Source organism: Lissotriton vulgaris, chromosome 6, assembly GCF_964263255.1.
Source record: "Lissotriton vulgaris chromosome 6, aLisVul1.2, whole genome shotgun sequence".
In the NCBI taxonomy this organism is placed as follows: domain Eukaryota; kingdom Metazoa; phylum Chordata; class Amphibia; order Caudata; family Salamandridae; genus Lissotriton; species Lissotriton vulgaris.
In genome coordinates, this window is record NC_141694.1 from 1,227,909,681 (window position 1) to 1,227,932,027 (window position 22,347).

Below are 22,347 nucleotides of genomic sequence, written 5' to 3' on the forward strand. Positions count from 1 at the left end.
TCCATGTTTGATCCTTTGCTTTCTTGAGATTATGAGCAGAGGATATGGAGCATGCATCAAATAAGGCTTGTAGTATCGCGACCTCTTTAGGGTGCTTGTTTTCATTTCCTGTTTTGTCGAGAAATCTGTTATTAAAGTCTCCTACTATAAGTGGATTATGATGAGGATATTTAATGAGAAAATCTCCAATGATGGCTGCCTGATCATTGAGTGCTTGATTTCTCTGGGTAAGAGCTGGATTAACATAGCAATTGAATAGTAGCAATCTAAGCGGATTATAATGATTTTTTATTCCATTAATAAATAGTATCTGGATTCCAGGTGAGGGAGGTGCAAGTGTGATTACTTCCAACCTTCAGGAATGATTGATGTAAACAGAAAGTCCACCCATTGGCTGCCCAAAAAGGTTGCGTCTTGAAGCCGGGACATGGATTTCAAAGTACCCGGAGAGAGCTGTAGTAGATGTTGCCCATGTCTCCTGGAGACCGATTATATCACTGCTTTGAAGGTAATCTAGAGCCGAGTCATTTTTAGTCCGTTTCTGAAGGCCAGCCACATTCCAAGAAATGATTGTTAAGTAGTTATTTTGCTCGTTCAATATGTGATCTGTGTTGCCTTTAAGGAACTTAAAGGTGCCGACGGGGCGAATGATGGCCACGTTCGGCCTGATGTCCAAAACGGTTATTAATGTCCTGTTTGCTAGTAGAGACTCTTCTCTGATTAGTAGAACAGGTAATCCTCAGAGGTTCATGTTGGGAAATGTTGTAAATAAGGCCAGGTAGTCCATAGGCTTTCTTGATGCTCCTTTATTCGGGTAAGATGGTAAGTAAGATATATAAAAGGGAAACCCCACCAGGAGTGGCCTCCTGCCACTCAGCCCACATTCAACTGCCAGACATCCACACAGAACATTCTAACAGGCTCTTGCATCACACATTCTAAGCTGGGCAGCAGGGACAAGTATAACACATCTCCCTTCTTTAATTTGATGAACGAGAGAGATGAATAGAAATTGCGGAGAGTAAGTGATATAATAAGTCACATCACGCAATTTCAACATAAATGTAAAATCAGATAAGATTGGCAATTAACAACTTCACAAACCAATCTCGCAAACTAATAAATAACATTCACACCACCTTCTCTCTTCCTTAAACAAACATTACTCACACAACGAAATAACCAACACACTATCACGCCCACGCATCACATACTCAACCCAGAAACCAAACAAACCAACTGGCCAGGTCAGTAAGAGGCAAAAAGGTCCCAACTCACGGCGTAACAGTACAGTGGAACTCCAAGCTCCCTCAAACTCCATGAGAGTATTCAAAAGTGGAACTCCAAGCTCCATCAAACTCCATGAAAATATCTAAAAGTGGAACTCCAAGTTCCCTCAAACTCCAATAAAAATATTCAAAAGTGGAACTCCAAGTTCCCTCAAACTCCATAAAAACATTCAAAAGTGGAACTCCAGGTTCCCTGAAACACCATAAAAATGTTTGAAAGTGGAACTCCAAGTTCCCTCAAACTCCATAAAAATATTTGAAAGTGGAACTCCAAGTTCCCTGAAACACCATGTAAAATATTTGAAAATTGGAACTCCAAGCTCCATTAAACTTCAAGTAAGTATTAAAAAGTGGAAGACTTATCACACCACAAGCCAAAAGCAACAGAGCACATAATGCCCTGTGACATTTCAAACACATAACTCCCATAACCTTAAAGAATAAGACCATCCTATGAACAAAAATACAGGGCACTTAGCTCCTACAAACTCATCTCAACCCCCTCCACCACCTTCACAGAACCATTTTGTGAGAAGTAAATTATACATATAGGCAAATATAATGTCACAAGTAAATTAAGTAAACAGCAATTATGTAGCTCCGGTGAGCGATCTCTCACCCGAGGTTATCTTCCATTTTAAAGAAAACTGCTCTCCAAATGTCATCTGTGTCACCCCATTTGACTTCGGTTAGCGATGTCTCACCCGAGGTCCTTCCCAAACTTAGTCATTTAAATGAGTAGTAAGGTTGTGCCACTCAAAGCGCCAGTTCAGCAAATTGTCCGCTAAAACTGCGGCAGAGGAAGATCGCAGCCTGCATTCTCCATTGGTTAGGACATCTTCACAAATGAACTTATGTTGTTTTGAAAAATTAGCGGCAGAGCGCAATTTCCCTTATTCCCGATGTCCCGATGCTCAAAATGGCGGTACGCATTACACGGCGCACCGTCTAGCTCTCGGCACGCCACTGCTGTCAAGCGTGTAAGAGCAGCAATGCACACCGAGAATGATGCGTCATAGAGGCTGCCTAACTGTAGCTCGTGAACCGGTGAGTGCATGTCGACTTTAAATTTCGAAAAATATTACATCCGTTTGAATTTGCCACTCACCGTGAAACTAAAGTTCAAATATGTAGACTCATTCCCAGGTGTCACAACATGAGAGTATCAAATGTAACGCTTCTCCGTAGTGCCGATCAGCCGCATATGCAGAAATTTGCTTGATCGCACCGTGTACTGCCCGTGACTCTCTCCTTATGTCATCACACAGTGCAGCATTGCATCCAAAACAGCGCATCCACTCTCACAGTTAACAAAACCTGTCCTAAAAAGGAAAACTTCTCTTGAGTGCAGGTCGTAAACCTTCAAGTGCTCAACACTAAACAGATGACAATTTCATTCACCTGCGCTTCAAATACACGAGCACACAATCGAACAGTTGGCAGTTCTATTACTTAAAAGCTCTCTCTTATTTCTCTAAGCAAGGCGTTTTTTTCAAATGTCTTGAAAGTCTATTTTAAGGTGATAATCTGATGCTACCAGTATTTTCACAAAGTCTATGATGTTGGGCTTGATCTGGCACTCCTGATTCTTAGGGCGACCGATTTCTTGGTCACTGGTGGGGTTTCCTAGTGCCAGTTGGCTAAACACATGCAAACATAGAAAGTCTTTTACCTTTTTTTAAAAATCTTCTGTTTCTGTTTGTACTTTTGGGTTATCTCTTCACAAGTTCAACACTCCTTTCTGTCTGTAGATTCTTCAGTTTTCTAAAGGTTAGGTTTCTGCACGCTGTTGGCTCTTCTCTCTCGCCTTTGGTTCTTTGTAGATTTCTGCACGCTGTTGATACTTCTTTCTCAAGTCGCCAAAAATGTTGTAAATAAGGCCAGGTAGTCCATAGGCTTTCTTGATGCCATTTTATTCAGGTACGATGGTAAGTAAGATATATAAAAGGGAAACCCCACCAGGAGTGGCCTCCTGCCACTCAGCCCACATTCAACTGCCAGACATCCACACAGAACATTCTAACAGGCTCTTGCATCACACATTCTAAGCTGGGCAGCAGGGACAAGTATAACAGGAAAGAATGCTGGTAAGATCATTACCGGGATGGATACCGTCAGCACATTTTAAGATGGAGTACGTTTTTAAAAATGTATTGAGTAAGACATGAGGATATCTGTCTTGAGGTAAGTGCCTAATCTCAATGCCCCAGTCTGCCAATTGATTGGCTTCACACAGCATTGTCGTTTGGTGTGACTGTTGGTATAGCCCGACCACTGTGGATTCATCATGGGAGTTGCCTGACAGGATTTGGAATTTAACCCAGGCAACATCTGCCTAGCCTATATGCTCTAATGATATGTTAGAAAATAAGCGCAAGATGTTGCCTCTGTTCAAAACATCATAATTGCCTTTGGCAGGGTATCTCGGTGTAAGTACGACCTCCACCACTCCGGATTCTAAACGGCTACTGCTCATTAAGGTTCCCGGTATGACTTGATTGTCAAGTGCAAGTGTTGGTTGATGAATTGGGGGGGGGGGGTGCTATATACCATTGGTCCTGGAGGAGATTTTACCACCTGTTGATGGTGCATGTTGGTACTGTATGCAGTACTGAACAGTGGTTGCGTGCAAGCCTCCGCCTGTGGCCCTGAGGTTGTGGGTAGCAATGTCGGTACGGGGACAAGGCTAATCCTCACATCTGTGCCTTCGGTGGACTTGGGCTGAGTTGGTGTTGTATGAGCCTCCTCTTTCTTATTATCAGCAAAAGAAGTAGAGGGGGCATTGAAAGAAATTGCCACTCGGGAAGAATCGTCAGCTAAACTCTTAGTTGATGGTTGTTTGAGGAGTTGTAGGTGATTTGGTAACACTTCTTTATTTTTCTTTCCTGATGACTTTACTGAAAAAATTGTATAGAACTTAGAAGGGCCAATATCTGGCTTAGTTGTATATGTACGAGTAAGAAGGGACGCTGCTCGATTTTTATTTTTTTCCCTTTTTTGGGCTTTCCTCAGTTTTTTCTTTGCTTTTCTAGAAAGCAGACCTTCCTTCTGTTTGATCTCTGGAGCGCCGTCTAGTTCTTCTATTATTTGACAGCTAGTTGAAAGGCAGGGTGCAACAGGTATGGGCCTCATTGAAGAAGTTAAACTTGACAGTGGATGATGGCAAATGATATTTTCATTGGGCTTGCAAGCGGATCTTCAGGTAAGTCGGCTGAGTTGTTAATAGGTTCTGTATTTAATTTGGTTGGAATCAGTTGTAAGTATGGACCGAAAGGGGCTCTTGAGACCCGGACTGAGTCTGCTAAAGTGGTCAAAACTGCAAGAAGATTTGCCCACTGGTCCACAATGGCCACTCATGAGCAAGTTGTTTGTGAAGTAGAGATCAGGTTTGTGATATGGTCCATTTTTCCTTTCAAATCTGCCAAACACAGAGCAATTATCTGTAAGAGATCCATTTGCAAATCCATCTTGGAAGATTGCCAAAGTAAAGCTTTGGCCGTTATGTGTTGTGGGTTAGTGAGTTTTGGCGATTCGGAGCCAGCCATGAAACTTGGATTTTCTATGTTTTGAGAGGTGCAGTAATGGTTTGTTCCACTAGATAGTCTATAGAGCTGTGGGTGGACTCCAGAGTTTGCTCAATTTTGTTTCAAGTTGCTGTAGAAATAAGACTGAAAGTTCTCCCAAATCCTTGTTTTTTTAAAGCAACGGGAGAGCCTGAGGCAGCAATCAAAGAAGGATCTTGCCTAATGGTTGAATGAGATTGATTTATTTGTGCCTCAGTTATTATAGATCTTCCAGGCACATGTGAGGCTGATTTAGAGCTGTCAGTAAGAGGTGATAAGTGAAGGCCCATTGAAGCAGAGCTTGTGTTAGTATTGGGGACAGAATCTGGGGCCAGGGACAATTGGGTAGGACTATTGACGATGACTGTATTTGGGCAAGAAAGAGAGCGGCGTTTTGTCTCCATAGGGCAGGGGTTCTGGGAATTTGTTGTAGAGGGAAAGAAGTCTTCCTTAACACTTGAGTTGTTTCCGAGGTGGTCTCTCCTGCCATTAGCTGAAACTCCATTTAAAGGTTTTGGAAGCAAGTATTTAGTTATCAAGCCAGTATTGGCGGTTTTTTCATTGTTCTGTATCTTGGGGGCCCCAGAAAGTTTACCTGAATTCTGAATATTTATGCATATTATGCTGGAATCATTACTCAATGGCCCTGCTGGGGATGCTAGGGCTGCGCCTCCGTTGGCGTCAACTGCTGACATTGACCTGGTGACTGGAATCCTTTTCGACATCTTAGGGCAATATAAATGTGCAGCGTAATTTGTTGGTTGATCCTAGGATGGAATAGGATAATGAGCTAAGAAGGTCAAATAATTACTAGGTAGGCGTATATGAACGTGTAAATACTGTGAGCAAGGCACACGGGTGACCCGTTGGCCGCACCCAACCTAGTTGGCCCGCTTCCACGGGCTCACTAAGCACGCACTCAGCGGCTGCCTCTAATGGCGGCCGCGCTCAACGTCCTTTTGTGCGCGGACGGGGGGATTCACAAGGCTCTCAGGGACTATTATAGCAATGTGACCTTTCCAAAGTGCCTCAGTCTTCCGTATCACGGAGGCCCCCGCCGTGCAGCAGCAGGACTTCCGCAGTGCTTCCGCTCCTCTGCTGCTGCTGTGCCGTGTCACAGTGAAAACCTGGGCCGGAGTTCAAGCTAGATTCACCTTACTTTGCTCCATGCTATACTCGCAAGGTAGGTTTAGTTAGTTGACAATGTACATCAATAATAGAGTTGCCCAGCCAAGTAACGTGGAAGCAGATGAAGAGAAGGTGAGCGGAGCTCACAAGGCACACAGGATGCACAGAGTCACTACTGCCACAATCACTACTTTTGCTGCCTACTTTTGCTGCCTGCAATTTGCCACTTGCCGTCTGCCTTTTCAGGCTCACCTGTGCTTCTGAGCTCCCCCCATCAGTGCTGTAGCGGGGGTTAAAACCAGCAATAAGTTCAACTCTCCTCCGGCAGCCGCGCCTGGCTTCTCCCGCCTTCAAAGATTGTACTAAGTCCCCCACTGATTGGAGGGCAGAGGACGCCACAGATCAGCCGGAAAACCGGGAGCCGTGTTTCAGTCAGGAGCCGGGGGCTGCGTTCAACGCCTTCCTCCTCGCAGCAAGGAGCCACGGCTCGGCGGTAATCAGGTACCACAATACGATGCAATACAACGCGGCGAGCCGCGATTCGGTGAGAACCGAGGGCCGCGATGTGGCGTCTGCCTCCTGCCTCCTCCTCGCTGCTGGCTGTACGACTGGCTGCTGCTGTTGCTGACTAGTAGGAGGAGTCACTCCACTCCAAGCAGTTCGCTATCGACCTTGCAAGAGTCTACCAAAAGTTACCTGTCAAGGAGGTGCTACTCACCAATGACATGGACTTGTAGCTGACCATGTCCCTATAGAGTGTTTTGTAATCATTTTTAGTGGGAAACAGATTCCCTACCGGGTCCTCCCACAGATGGCTGAGCCCCACATCAAGTAATGTGCCCTTGGTCTTTTGTCGGCAATTAATTTTTGAAGATGTGCCTGCTTCTCTAATATGCTTTACTGCATTATCATATGGTGCTAACTCAGGTGTTGTCCATAATCGTCTCCAGTAAGGCAGGGGTCTAAAACCCGCTGCCTCCTAAAATGAAGTACATCCCACATCTAATAGTAAGAGTTTAAGAGGAGTCGATTGAGGGAGACCAGTTAGTGATCTCAGGAACTTATTTTGAGCAAGGACTAGGGGAGCTAGATTTTCAAAGCCCCAGAGCTCTGCACCATAAATTATGGATGCCCTAATTTTCCCTTTATAGATGTTAGAGCTGGCCCTACCGGTTTGGTATGGGAGAGTCGGTGTTCTTTTAGTAGGGCACCTGCTAGTTGGTTATGCCTGAGGACTAACAAAGCTATCTGGGGTTTCCAGTTCATCCTCTTACCCATTGTTACACCCAGATATGTAAAGGTGTCAGTTTGCTCCAGGGACGCATTGTTCTTCTCTACTCTGCCTTTTACTATTTTATGTTTATGCAACACCATGAACTTGGTCTTATCGATGTTAACTACTAGCTCATGGTTGTTGTAATCCCCACTTCTCTCGAACTGGATATGTTCTGTTTTGTTGTGGGTCCTCGATTCTGCCTCGTTTTCCATACGGAAAACGAGGCAGAATCGAGGACCCACAACAAAACAGAACATATTCGTACGGAAAACGAGGCAGAAACGAGGACCCACAACAAAACAGAACATATCCAGTTTGAGAGAAGTGGGGATTACCACACTGGGGAAAGTTCCAGTCTACATTATCCCTCGTTCAAACAGAAGCCTAAACACGAGAAGACTTTTGGACCAGATATCCGTTATGTTCTGGAACTGAACCACATAACAGAAGATAGGCTAGACGAGAATAACAGCGTGGCATGCTCTAACATTCAAAAGGTCTACGTCAAATTAGAATACCATCTAGTTTGAAAAACAAGGATATTATTCTCCTGTTTTGATAATAATCCTCACACTTAATCTAAAGAAGGATACCAAAATTTGAAAACGGTGACCCTAAAAGAATTGTTTTGTCCTGAAGGTGTTCCCGTATCCATGGTTTTAACACCGAAACGCGTTGACACACTGGTTTTAATATAGAGTCCAAGTGGAGCCTAGGAAACAACAGATATAAATGAATTGTTGGTACTGTAGGTCCCAGAAGCAAAACTTTAAAAGGCGATTGGATCAGGTTAATGTTTAGCAATAGTATTCAAGCTAATGATTGAAGGGGGTTTTATTTTATTTTGATTAATAACTGTACTGTGATTGTTTGATCAATAGGTCTTTGCAAATGTATTTATTTTAATCTGCCTGTATTTGATGAGATATTGCGAACACTTGGTTCGAATACCATGTATTGAAATTTATAATGTTTTTTATTATATATGCTTTCAGGAATTTGCTCTGAAATTTTTATTTATATGTGGAGAATAGCTTTCTTCCGCTTTATGAAAAATAAAAGATTGTAAACGTTACATTTTAGTGTGGAAACTATATCTTGATGTGTATTTCAATAAGGTATGTTGGATGAATGGGAAATAACCAGGAGGTAGTAAAGTGAGCAAAATAGTGAAGTAGCCTCTCCAGGGATTTTCTATTGGCCTTACATTATTGACTGATACAGGCCCTATATCTCCGCTACCCCATTTAACTGTTTGCCAAAATTTCCGCCAGTTTTTACCATTACTTGCATGTAGCAAATCCCTCCATCTATTTTCATCAAAATTCTTCTTTGCTCTGTGTTGTACTTTTTTGTATTCTAACCTTGCATTTTTGACCTCCTGTGGTACTCCCAACCTGATTACTTGAGAGAGGGGTCTAAAAGCAATTCTGCATGCCCCGTCATACCATTTTGCTGATTTTTTAATTACATGCCTGGTAAATCTTTTGTTTTTAGTAAAAAAAACTTTCAGCTAAACAAAAAGGTCCTCATGTACCTTCATACATAACGGCAGAGAGGGAGTCATCGTGAGTGTCTAGAGTGGAGAGAGTTGTTAATGTGCTTTCAAGAGATAGCTTTATCAGATCTAGAGTGCTATCATCTTCTGATACCACTGCCCATTTTAGCCGACGACAATCTTGGGACATAATTACATCTGCTTTCACTATTTCGGTACTTGCCCTTGGCGGATCCTGACCCTTTATCTCTAGAGTTAGCAATAACTGATCGTGGTCACTCTCCATTCTACGTAGGATCTTCATATCCAGAAGTCTTGGCTATATTTCTAAATTAATAAGAAAGTAGTCAATTCTGCTGCTTCTTATCCCATTATTAAAGGTGTGGGTGCCTTCGCAGTCTGATATCGACCTCCCATTAACAGCCCTTAGACCCCTCTCCAAGCATAAGCTTTTTAACTGGAGAGCCTCCTCAGTCCATTTATTAATTGGGGGCAGCGTTAATCCCCCAATTAGAATCCTCATCTCTGCTAAGACTGCAATCTTCATGGCAAGGGGCTCAAAAGTGCAGTTGAAGTCACCTGCAATTACCAAATGATTTACCCCTTTCATGGCTTCAATAAAAGTATCCAATTGGGAGACAGTTGATGATGCCTTCCCACCTGCTATCCCTCTCGCATACACATTGATCAATATAAAATCTGGCTCAAATTCCGATCGGACTTTAATGGCCAGAATGTCAGGGCTGTTGGTTATTAACTCTTCAACCTGATAGCCTGTCTGTTGTCTAACCCAAATAATCAGCTCCCCACAGGGTTTTCCTTTAAGGCCTTGCGGTTGCCAGTTTACCGAAGGCCAGATAACCAGGAGGAAAATCATGTTCAATGACTAAGTCTCCTAGAAAACAATATTGTTGTGTCCCTCTATGAAACATGACCAATCCGATGACGTGATCTTAGACGGTAGGCCGGCAATATTCCAAGATATAAATGTTAATGAGAAAGAGGCCGGACTACCACCCAAAGCTAGAGGTATCGGAATCTCCGTACTTTCTGGATGGTTGGAATGTATTATCTGTTGTCCCGCATCGGCGACTGGAGAGAGAATAGGCTGAATATCTGTGTTCTCTGCCAGAATTGGGGTGACTGAGTGTAGTCAGTCGCATGCATCTAGGTCAGATAAGGGGGCAAATCTATTAGTGAGATTTAAATTTAAGGATCTATGTATTCTTCTTGGGGGGCCAGGGCTGTCTCACTACACTTGGTGGGCCCCTCCCTATTAAAGGGTGGAGGTGGGGGTCTATAGAAGAACCCTAATGGCAGGACAGAGATTTTGTCAGAATGACTTCCTGAGTTATTACCCAGACGATGCAAGAGAAGTCTAACAACAAGCTCATTATTAGAGTTGTCAACTACACAATCTCCCCTCCCTTCCTTCCTGGAGGGTCCTATCCAAGCAGATCGTTTGGCTATGATCATCTGATTATAAATATCCCCGTCCCAAATCCCAACACCCTTCAGTTGTGTGTTCAACCAGTGTATAACTTCAAATAGTAATTGTTCAGTGGTTTCAGTCTGTCCTTCCCGCAGTTCTGAACCATATGTCCCTGGTAAAGAACTGTCCAGTCTTGCTATAGCGCAGCTAGTATTTGGGTTTGCCATTGGTGCGTTATTAGCTGATGTCGCTGCGGAGGAGCGTTCATCGCCCGGAGAACTAGTGATGGATTGAGCGAATTCACTCGACATGTTCCCTATCTCAGCGGTATTCTAAATCGTAGCAACCGTCGCAACATCTAGATTGGTAGCTGTGGTGAGGGTCTTCCTAAAGGGTAATGATTTCATTGCAGGTAGTTTTGTGGATTTGGGTTTGACTGAGACAGTGTTACTCGACTTGCAAGGTATAGGCGCTGATGGCAACCTGGTTTGAGCAAATAGGCCCTCAAGGACACAGAGATTAGACTTAGCCTGCAATTCAAAGTTGTTTGGTCTTTCCTCAATCTGGCTCAGTCTAAAGATGTTAGGGTTTAGAGATGTCAGGAGTAAGTTTTCCAATCTCTTCCACATAGCCTCATTAGCTTCAGGGCATAAATCGCCTGTTGGATCAAGATTCAGAGCTCCAGCAGTAAGGGGGGCACTGTCTATAGTAGGTGGATCTAATGTGGCACCTCCTCCATTTTTGTTTGTCCTGGGAATTTTTGCGATTTTTGGTCTCTGTGGAACCCCTCCCCTCTTCCTCTTTACTGTGGGTCTGGGATTACTTCGAGGCTTTTATTTTTAGTTAGGGGCACAGACATCGTAGAAATTTGTTGGAGTAGGTTAATGGCAGCATGCTCTTGAACATTCTCAGCAGATGACTGTGTGATGGGCACTTCCAATGAATGTCCCATTTAGAGTCTGTAAAAGGTCACTCACCTTATTAGTATTATCAACAGCAGTATTAGTGCTACGGTCGGGGGTACGAGCAGAGGCCAAGCCACCCAGAGATGATCTTTTAGACAATAGGGGTTCAAGGGATAGGCAGTGCTCTGTGATTGCTATCTCATGTTCGAGAACCGAGGTCGCTCTTAGTAGAAATTGATCCAGTGTCCCCACCACGCTTCCACTGGGTAGCGCTCTTCTCCCCTTTCCCTCTCCCTTGTTCATCTTAGGACGCAGATTAATATCTGTTCGAAGGACCTGATTAATTGCGAGCTTTGATAAAGACGGAGTATGAATATATTAGCAAGACTGACCTTAAGTTGATGGGGCACTCACAGGGGGGCCCAGCCCAGTCTCCTCCGGTCACTGGCGGGCTTAGACGGGTGCTGCGAGCCGTGATGTAGGCTTTCCCCTGGGCGCTCAGCTGCGGCGCGTTGATGGCAGGCAAGGCTTCTTGGGACTTGCAGTCCCCTCAATTACTCTGCGTCCTCCACCAGCTCCAGCAATGCGGCTCCCCAAGGAATGCACAACATTGACCGCTCGTAAATTCAAACCGAAGTCTTCCGCCGTAGCAATTCCTTTAACGGGTGACTGTCATTTGTCCGCGATAACAATCAATCCCATGACTCGTGAGCAATCTATTTAACTTAAACGTGAACTCTTAGTGATCATACTGGTTACATACTATGAATTAATTTAAATGTGTTGCACATGCTAACCTGTTCCATGCGTCGGACAGCCAGGAGCCGTCCAACGCTACGGTGCTCGTGTGCGTCTGAAGGCTCCCGGCCATCCGTGAACATGGCACTGGAAATCCCTCTGGTGCGGGAACCAGAGGTATTTTCTTTTGCCTAAAACAGCCTCAGGAGCTTCCCCAGCTCCAGAGGCTGTTTGGATTGTTTCACTGAAACCGAAACTGAAATGAGCCGATCGGCCTATTTCAGTTTCACTGCCAATGTGCTTGTGGGGCTATCTCAGCCTCCCAGGCAGACGGGAGAGACCTAGTTGGAAAGGGTAGAATCTTCCCTTTCCAATGCTATCCCTGCTTGGGGATCGCTGCAGGAGGTTCTACCTACTTTTAGAAGTGGGTAGAACTTGTTTTTCTAAGAGCTTAAATGTTCTGTTTATGTCAAATCTAGATATTTTGAGGTTTTTGTCTGCAGTGAAATCCACAATAACCAGAAAATGTCAATAAGCGTGCAAAGGACACGGAGACAACTACATATGCCCAGTAACTGAAAAATAAAATGTAGTGAACACAAGGGTTTGTGGCAGTTCATCCAACTTCAAAGCCCACAGCGTTGGCAAAAGTGACAAACACCAGACAGTGGTGTGTACCCTAAGGTCATGAGAGACAGGCACACACCCTACATGAAACAAAAGCACTACCTATCACACTCTGATAAATTAGTGGAATTCCTAAATATCCACACCTCATCCTATTTTTGAGTCTGCACCCTTGGAAATTCCAACAATCAACTGGCAACCAACTGAACACAGATACACCCAACAAGTGATGGACATTGCATTATTCCAAACGGTGTGGCATAAGATGGTTTGAGTTTTTAAGCATTGGTCTGTTTATAGGGAGCCGAGTTATCCTGGAGATAATTTCTTTGCTTGACTAACACTTTATTGTGTGGAAAAAAAGTACATGGATTGAGTTGATGTATACTGCAGTATGAATAGCATCTTTGCACAATGCATTGTTCAAAATGATATGACTTTAATTTCATTGTATTTCTGCACAGGGTCTACGCACTCAACTGGAGAGCCTGGGAGTGATCGACAAGAAGTCTGTCCTTGAGCGTTTTGAGGAGTCTTACAAGGCAATGTGGTCTCTAAATGCACACAATTTAAGTCGAGTTTTCACTGGCAGCCGAGCACTAAAAGGAAAAGCAAAAGTATGAAACATGTTTAACCGTTTTCAGTCAGATTTTTGTTTTGAGCTTATTGTTGCTATATAATATACGATTGTTTTTATCTTTGAAATACAGGTAGGGAAGATCAAAGACGGAGCAAGGTCTGTGTCCAGAACCATACAGACAAATTTTTTTGATGGAGTGAAGCAGGAAGCCATTGACTTGTTACTCATGGGGGATTTCTACAGTGAAGAATATGCAGACAAAGGAAAGATGTTAATGGGCAACGCAGCTCTTCTGTGTAAGTCTAAAGTAACTAGGTAGCGTCCTTTTTGTAAATCTTCATGCTCATCTTTTACAATGTTAAGTCCTGAAAGACATATTTGTATACACTGATTTGTACTTTGGTTGACCAAACTGTGTTATTATTATGAACACAGACTTAAAACACATTCAATTAAGAAATTACATTTGTAATACATTGAGGTGAGAGCCTTTCCAGACTTTTTTTGCATTGCTCTGTTCTCAAAGAAATTTATAGTAACTTTTTAAGGTTCGTAGCTGTCCATTCACATGAATAACTCAATCATTACCCCATTATGCACATAAGGTACTGCAGTTTTATAACAATAAATGCACAAAGATATTCTCTAAAGGTTGTCTTGCGAACATTAGGTCATCCATTGAAATCCAAGCACAACATTTATGCTGGTAACGATCCATTCCATCTAAGATTTGGCATATTTAGTATTGGTGCTATATGTGTTAATGATTTGTGATGCCTTTTTACACCATCCTTGTATGCATCAACTTCCCATCAACATTTGTTGGCCCGGATCTAATCTTTGCGTGTTCTGTCTACAAAGGCAGAATATCAACAAGGGAAAGACTTGGCCTGAGTTGTGAATTATGGAGTATTTTTTTCATTTATTGAATCCCAGCTGGATGGGCTTAGAGACACATCAATTAAGCAGCTGGAACCCAAAGATGACAGTTTGTTTTCCTCACTAATCTACATGGGATCAGTGTTTTACTTGTGCCGGTGGTTTCCAGTGCTCGGCACCGCCACTTAACCCTTTAAGTGCTGCCGTCGGCCAACGGTCGTCGCAAGCACTACCTTGCCAGTGCTGCGCACGACCGTTGGCCGACGGGGCCGCACCCGTTATTCGAACGTTCAGCACTGGGCGCTGAACGTTCGACGCTGCTAAGGTGTTAATTGTCAGCTTCGGATCTAGTAGCAGTCCACCATATGGTGGTGCTGTCTTTTAAAATTTGAGATGAGCACAACAACCGTGTTTGTTAAGTAAATATACATTGAAAATTAACAAATACCAGCCTCTCAGGCCATTATTAAAGCTTTGTGTGACATGAAATAGTATTCATTGTCACACTTGTAGAAGTGCGTTGGTTAGGTGGTATGTTGGCACTGTCATTGGCAGCGCTGGCAGGGTATGGGTGCTGCAGTGGCCTTCCAAGAAGGGCCCTGGCCCTTCATGTTTTACAAATTAAGCACTGCATGAGATTAACATCCAAGTAGATTAATTCAGGCTCACCATACCTTGCAAAATTAAATGCCTAGATTCTAAACTCATGGCTCAAAAATATGGTGTGGATGAAAGCGAAGGCTGTAGGCTGACCTTTGGTTAACGTAATGAGACACCACCATGACTATTGATTAACTGCATGCAAGTAGATGGTACATACACTAAGGATGAAGCTAGGATTAAATATATATATGTCAACGTGTTGCAGAGCTCCAACCTTTCATTACTGAGGCAAAGCACTCTTTCAGAAGATTGACTTACCCTGAGATACCATCACGTCAGGACGCTGTGTGTGTCTGTGATCACGAATGATGGGATAAAAGGGCAAGTAACGTGTTTAGAACTATAAAGCACTCAGTCCCTATGGATTATCCATCAGATTCTGAAAAGAAGATGTAGAGTTATTGGCTAAAGGACGTACATGTAAATGTCCTTGTGCTGTTTTCAATATTCCTTCCCCTCAAGAAAGACTAACGATGTGGACCCTGGAAACTGAATAAACTGGTGCTGGTGGAGCCTATAGACACAGCAAATATTGTGAAACAATAGGGTAATATTTTAGGAACGCTCAGTGCAGAGTTCTAGTACAGACATTATGGAATACTGTGAAGGCATTGATCAGGGGAAGTGAGTATTTAAACTTCAATCAAATAAAAGACAGAAGAAACCTATAGTGGAGACATAAAAAGCAGGCAGACTAATGGCCTGTAACACAAAAGTGAGTCTAAACGGTGTCCACATCCCAAAAATTTGTGAAAAGTAGGGAAAGATTTGTATCCCTATTGTGACAATTATCGAGAGTTTGAAAAGTGTTATAATAGATTGTAGGAATGAAGCTTCCTTTAAAGCAAGACTCTCATATAAAACATACAGATCCATTTCTGAGAGGTTTCCACAGATAACAAATACTATAAAATACCTTATGGTGGATCCGTTGATATGTGATGAGATGCTGAATCGACCTGACATTTTTGGTATAAATAGTGGATAAAATGGGTGCTAACCTACTGGAAGACTGCATCTCCCAAAATCTATCTGCAAGCAGCAGGAGATATTCCACCGTATGAGGCATTGTAGTCACAGACAAAGGTGAACCTTGACTTCTGGCAGTTCTGGGCCTATCCAGAGCTTATGACGTTGTTGATCAACATAATAGTGGATTCATGAAGCTTAGATACATTGGTTCATCACCTCCTTTACATCTAAGACTCCCTTTCTGCTAATGGGACCCTTGCAATTCTTCAATATTCGATTTTATTTAGCCCTGCAGGTACAAATGTGGAGCACTACGGACTCTATGCCTTTTTCAAGTATACTATGACTTTTTGGAAAGAATCCATGCTGTAACTACCAAAACACACATAACCTCTCATGTAACGTCTGGCATTTGTGCAGTTTGTGAGTTTTTCATCCATTAGAAAAACACTACTTCTGACATAAAATGAATGGTTAATGACAATTTTGCAAAGCAACAATGGCCAAATACCAGATGGTTACTCTAGCAAGGCTTAGTGTACTGTTTTAAAATTCATGTGGCTGGCTGGATAGAAGACGTTTCTCAGCACACTACACCTCTCAAACTTTGGAACAAATGGTGTGACTTTTTCTACTAATTGTCTTAGGCCATCTTAGTTATGCATATAATTAAGCATTTACATTGTTTGGTCTAGTCTGTTCTGAAAGAAAATTCGCCCTTTGCTATCTTGGCATTTGGATCCAAACACAAATGGATGCCTTTTGTTAAAACATTCTGCACAAAAGGAGATTAGTTTTATAATTTCATTTTCTCTAGTACTCCGAGGTAGGCGGGACAGAGACTAACGCACCCATGGTCTTCAGACAGCATGCTTGCAGACACTGTTGACATCCTTTTTCCGTTTCAGAAAAAGGCTTGCATGGCAGGTCATGGTACAGTGAATTGGAGCCTAAGATTTCTGTAATTTTTCAGCTGAGACTATAGTACGGGCACAGCAGCTCTTGCTGTCTTTCGTTCGAAAGAGTCCTAGCACCATAGAACTCTTCGAGCTACAAACCTCAATATGCAGCAATGGACAAGCTATATCTCAATTTGTTTATGCAGCATCAATGTTCTATATTCACCAGTATGTGTGAGCTAGGAGGCCCTGTCAATAATGACCAATTTGAGGTATTTCTTTGGTAGACTAACTGGGAACTCCTGATGCCCAGGTCATTATAGCTTTCATATACCTTAATTTGCATAATGAAAGCACAATTGGAAGAGGTTTTAAATGTTATTTTAACGGTTTCAGCTTGGTTGAAAGGGTGAGAGTCTACCCAAAGGAGATAATTCCCTTAGCATTCTATGTCCCTGGCCAAAAAGTGTACAATCTTTTCGATGTGTTTTAGGTTTTTTATGTTTGAGATGTTAAAAACATAGGATTTCCATAGCTTGCTTAATCAAATAATATAATATTTTATGATTAACATATTAGATGGACCTGTGTCACACAGAATACTAGTTGTTAAGTTAAATAATCCTATTTTTTTCCTTTAACAGTGACTCCCAGCATTTTGAAAGCAATGACGGAATGTCAGTTTGAGTTCACAAATTTCAAGAGAATTAGAGTTGCTATGGGAACCTGGAACGTCAATGGCGGCAAACAGTTTCGAAGTAATGTTCTCAGCACTCGCGAACTAACAGACTGGCTATTGGATTCTCCCAAGCTTTCTGGAGCTACTGAATTCCAGGGTAAGACAGAAATATGATGGCTGCAACAAACAATTATGGTTGATTATAATATCTTTAAATGTCTATCAAAATAGAATTATCAGTTTAGTTTCATCCTAATAGAAGGGATCTGACATTGGAATAGGATTTAATTGTTCTCTATCCATTATGTACTTCAAATTAATGTTACTGTTGCCATAGCTTGTTGCGGCCATATTGATCTGTTGACTACAATTTGGCTTCTCGATCCAGGAAACTCTGGAAATTCTTAGCATTGCCGAGATGGACAGCACTTCTGGAATAGCTCTGTAGACCATGGCACACCACAGTACTAGTAAGAAAAACTGGACAATACCCTAGTATATGCTTGATTGAGCGGAATACAGACCAATGCAAAATGGAATCTAACTTTGTAAAGAAATTTCACTCCATACACATGTGCACATTGGGTGTCTCGTTTCTAGCTGTTCAAATCCGGAATAGCTGCAGAAAGCCTGTTTCTAATGCCAAATGGTTGAAACTAGCAGGTAGATACTGGTTTTTTTTGTTTTTGTTTAAGAAGACTTTTTCGTTGGGGAGCAGTCACACCAGGTAGTCTCTAGCAGGAGAACTGCAGTGGCAGCCGGCATGGTTCGTGAGTGTCGGGGCGATCGCGAGGAGGTTCGCAACAGGGTAATCACTGGGTGGGGGGGGGGGATCGCACGGGGGTCGGGAAAAAAAAAGAAACTTACCTTGCCACCGGGTCTTGCGTCTCTGCTACTGCTCTCCTGCCTCTGACTTGAGGAACAGGAAGAAGGCAGCCAGTCTCCCCCCTCTAAGCCAATCACAACGCTGTAATGCAGCCTGCATGGAGAATGGAGAAAGTGCACACGACTGGTTTGGGTGGCCCGAGAGGGCCGACCAAACAGTTGTTGCGCACTTAGGACTGGGCAAACCACTACTCCCTGATCCAAGAGCAGAGCAGATGCCCGTAAAGCAGAAGCATAAAATAATAATAAGTTAAAAGCAGTGGATGACGCTCCTCTGCCATAGCGGAGGAGCCGGCCCTGGAGAACTGGCTTACAAAAGCATCCCCTTTCTGGATGTACTTATCACTCTACACTCTTGTGAGATATCTTCTCCACAAAGTCATTGAAGTAAAAACTATTTTTTTTGTCAGGCAGTCTATACCAGCAGGGAAGTGATTGTTTGCAGCCAGGATCCAGGTTCTTGAGTTTGTGGATCTTTCTGTATCCTCATGTCTGTTTATCCTAGATAATAATGTGTGGCAGCACTTTGCCCGTGCAAATTTTGGTGTAACTTCAAGTTTAGGCTGCACTCACGGAGATAGATCTTTAGTTCCAACTGAGGCTGACATGGCAGTGAATGCATTTCAATAACATGAAGCCCATTATGCCTCACAAAAATGACAGACAGTATTAGATTTACAAACCTTAAAGGAGTATTAAAAGGGTAGCAAAGTTTCAAAGTGAAATCATCAAATTAGTGGAATTTTTATAGCCAATACATTAATGCATTAGTCAATATACTTCAAAGCAATTCAAAATCATAAATGCAATGACTAACTGTTATAAAGTTGTCTCAAATTAACATAGCAGACTCGATTTCCCCTGAAGAGAAACCCCACACTACAAAGTAAGGAGGAAGCCAGGGAAAATTGGGGGGAAGTCTGGATTAAAGTGTCCAGGTAGAAAGCCTCTGAAAGGCAGTGAAGTATGAATCAAGTAAAGCTTTTCTACCAAGTGGGAAAGCCTTCTCTAAACTAAGTTTTAGGTAGAGATGCCTGCAAGGGATTTTATTACTTAATCTTAGTCAAATTTAATATAAACGTATTACTAATATGTTGAGCCCCAAATGGTGACTGAACATTGAAAAAATCTAAACATCAATGTAATTATTCAAAGGGAGGAATATTCAGCAGAGCAGTTAGAGAAACACAGGTATATCTTTTTTTCTAAATACACAGTTTTAATGTGAAACAGAAATGTAAGGGATACATTTAAAGACCATAAAACACCATGATGATACATAAAAGAGCCTACAAATCATGTGTAAACAACCATTCCAAAAGTATATAGAAAGGAAGATGTATCTAAAGCAATAAAGAACAATTCCTCAGACAACTCAAATGCTAGGGAAATGGATGTAACAGTCGACGTTTCGGTCTGTTTTGGTGAGTTCATCTGTCAGACCATCTTCAGGACACACAGTTTTTTGTGAAACAAGTCCCTCTAATCTAATTTGGTGATTAACTCGAAGCAGAGTAATCGAATTTTGAAAAAACTGAAAGGGGCCTCACAGATAGGGTCCTATTTTGGTTAAGGATAAAATCTCTGTATCGATAACTTATACAGGAGAAAGCCAAGCCTGGCGATCTCAATCAGAAAGGCAGTAGTCTCTTTCCGAGGTTTCAGACGATAATGTCCTCATTTACAATATCCACTTAAGCCAGTTATACAATTGCAGCGCTCAGTTCTTTTTGTGCATATGCTCGGGTTGGTTTGTTCTATTTATTACTTTCATTTTTTCACAGGCATGAGAAAACTAATAAAAGTCACGAAATAAGTAAAATTAAAAATGTTCTTGTTAATGAATGTGTTAAAGTGAATGTTTTAATCATGAATAAAAGTTAAATAATATGTTTTATATTTGATTGCTAATGGACCACGCAGTATGTTTTTGTGAGTATTAAATTGCCTAATAAACTACAAGGTTTAAATTAGAATTAGCAGAGTGGAACTACATGTCATCATTACACCGGTCAAATGCCTGCTGTGGGACTTCAGTGTGTTAAGAGATGCGTGAAAAACCTTTTTCTGTACAGGAATAAACAGCAATGTTTTATTTCTGTTGACAAGCGCTTGCAGACTGTCGACCTCTGTTCAAAGTGAAATCCTTTTGTCAGCTGCTTGGGGCTTCTTATCTCTGTGTCCTGGTAGGCATGAGTGGGTTTCCCAGGAAAAATATAAAGCCACAATTATGAGAGAGCAGTGACATGGCAGCCAGCAGATCCGGTGTGAGTGAATGCTGGAAACACAACGAGCGAGGAAAACTCAGCGAACGAGGACACATTTTTGCCACTATCACCATTCTCAGCTTTCCAGAGCTACACTGTTAGGTATTGGCTGTGGATTATGCAGAATGAAAAACCGGGACACAGCCATAAAAATAACAAGCATTTACAATGCAATAGGTCTCGCAGCATTAAAGTTTGAGTTATTGGCATTGTGTATGACAATGCGGTACATAACATTTTTAGCAAACTTTGAATTGGTGAGCAGTGAGAGTGTGTGCAAGAGTATGCTGTTTTTTAAAGCAGTGTGGTAGAGAGTGCAGGAATTTGGGTGACCTGAGCAATGTGGATGATGCACCTCACGCACGGGGCTGCCGCAGTTATTATTCACACAGCTCTGATGGTGCACTTCACGCGCGGGCCCACAGCTGTTATTATTCACACAGCTCTGATGATGCACCTTACGCACGGTGCTGACGCAGTTATTATTTACCCAGCTTTGATGATGCACCTCAGGCACGGGCTCACAGCTGTTATTATTCACACAGCTCTGATGATGCACCTTAGGCACGTGCTCACAGCTGTTATTATTCACACAGCTCTGATGATGCACCTCCGGCACGGGCTCACAGCTATTATTCACACAGCTCTGATGATGCACCTCACGCACGGCGCTGACGCAGTTATTATTCACACAGCTCTGATGATGCACCTTAGGCACGGGCTCACAGCTGTTATTATTCACACAGCTCTGATGATGCACCTCACGCACGAGGCTGACGCAGTTATTATTTACACAGCTATGATGCACCTTAGGCACGGGCTCACAGCTGTTATTATTTACACAGCTCTAATGATGCACCTCACGCACGGGGCTGACGCAGTTATCATTCACACAGCTCTGATGATGCACCTTAGGCACGGGCTCACAGCTGTTATTATTCACACAGCTCTGATGATGCACCTCACGCACGGGGCTGACGCAGTTATTATTTACACAGCTCTGATGCACCTCAGGCATGGGCTCACAGCTGTTATTATTCACACAGCTCTGATGATGCACCTTAGGCCCGGGCTCACAGCTGTTACGGTGCTTCCTTCTTTTTACTGGGTGCAAGCTGGCTGGATAAATGCAGTGAAGTTTCTCAATGTAAAGACTTTGCTACCTCAGCTGCATGTTTAAGTCTAAGCTCGGGACTAAGCTCGGGAGAGGATCCATGCAGTACAGGCCGGACCCCGCTTCACTCTCACGGGCTCTCTTCCACCTGTTGCCCCGCAGCAGGAGCCCTCGGGAAGCATCACACGGGTCGTGAGGAGAGTTCAGCCCACAACGTACAAAGTGTTCAGCAGTCGGAAAAAGATGTCCCCCTATCAGGCTGTTCTGGGGCCAAACCAGTAATAACGAGCAACACCTTCGGGTAAAGTTTGCGCTGTACAAATTCGCATTACATAAATAATAACAATAAAAAAAAATTGCTATTGTAAAAAAAAAAGGTAAAACCCATACCAGATATGCGACCCCAGGGCGAGAGAGCGGAATGAGCGGTAGCAGGAATAGACGTGCGCGTGCACTGCCGAAACCTGCCGTGGGGCGGGACTTCCGTTTCTGCTGGAAGCCCGCGCCCGCGGAGTGCCCGGCCAGAGGAGCAGGGGTGACGCGGGGCTCCCATGCCCGAGGGAGAGCCCTGCGGTGGCGGCTGAAGTCCGGAGTGAGGTGAGTGGGGCTTAGTTGAAGTGGGGGGTGGCGGCGGGGGAGGGGGGTGTCTCTGCGCTGGTGTGTGTGTGTGTGTGTGTGTGTGTGTGTGCGCTCTTGTGTGTGTGTGTGTGGCGGGGGGGTGTGTGTCTCTGTGCGCTCGTGTGTGTGCGTGCGTGTATGTGCGCTAGTGTGTGTGCGTATGGGTATGTCTCTGCGTGTGTGCCTGTGTGTGTGTGTGTGCGCGTGTCTCTGTGTGGGTGTGTCTGTGACCAGCCTGCCGGAATCGGAGCGCGTGGTTGTGCGCGCCACCCGCTCCGATCCAATCCTGGCAGATGCGTGTGGACAGGTCTTGTCTCCTAGAAATCCATCTGGAC

The 22,347-nt window shown here is 43.3% G+C and overlaps 1 protein-coding gene across 1 annotated transcript in view; it reads left to right on the forward strand.

Moving 5' to 3' along the window:
- SYNJ2 (synaptojanin 2) overlaps positions 1-22,347 on the forward strand; it is a 745,535-nt gene that overhangs the window by 399,471 nt on the left and 323,717 nt on the right. The window contains exons 10-12 of the mRNA XM_086927319.1: positions 12,921-13,073; positions 13,167-13,332; positions 17,094-17,285. Of these exons, the coding sequence (XP_086783445.1) occupies positions 12,921-13,073; positions 13,167-13,332; positions 17,094-17,285 (511 nt within the window). The remainder of the gene's footprint in view (positions 1-12,920; positions 13,074-13,166; positions 13,333-17,093; positions 17,286-22,347) is intronic.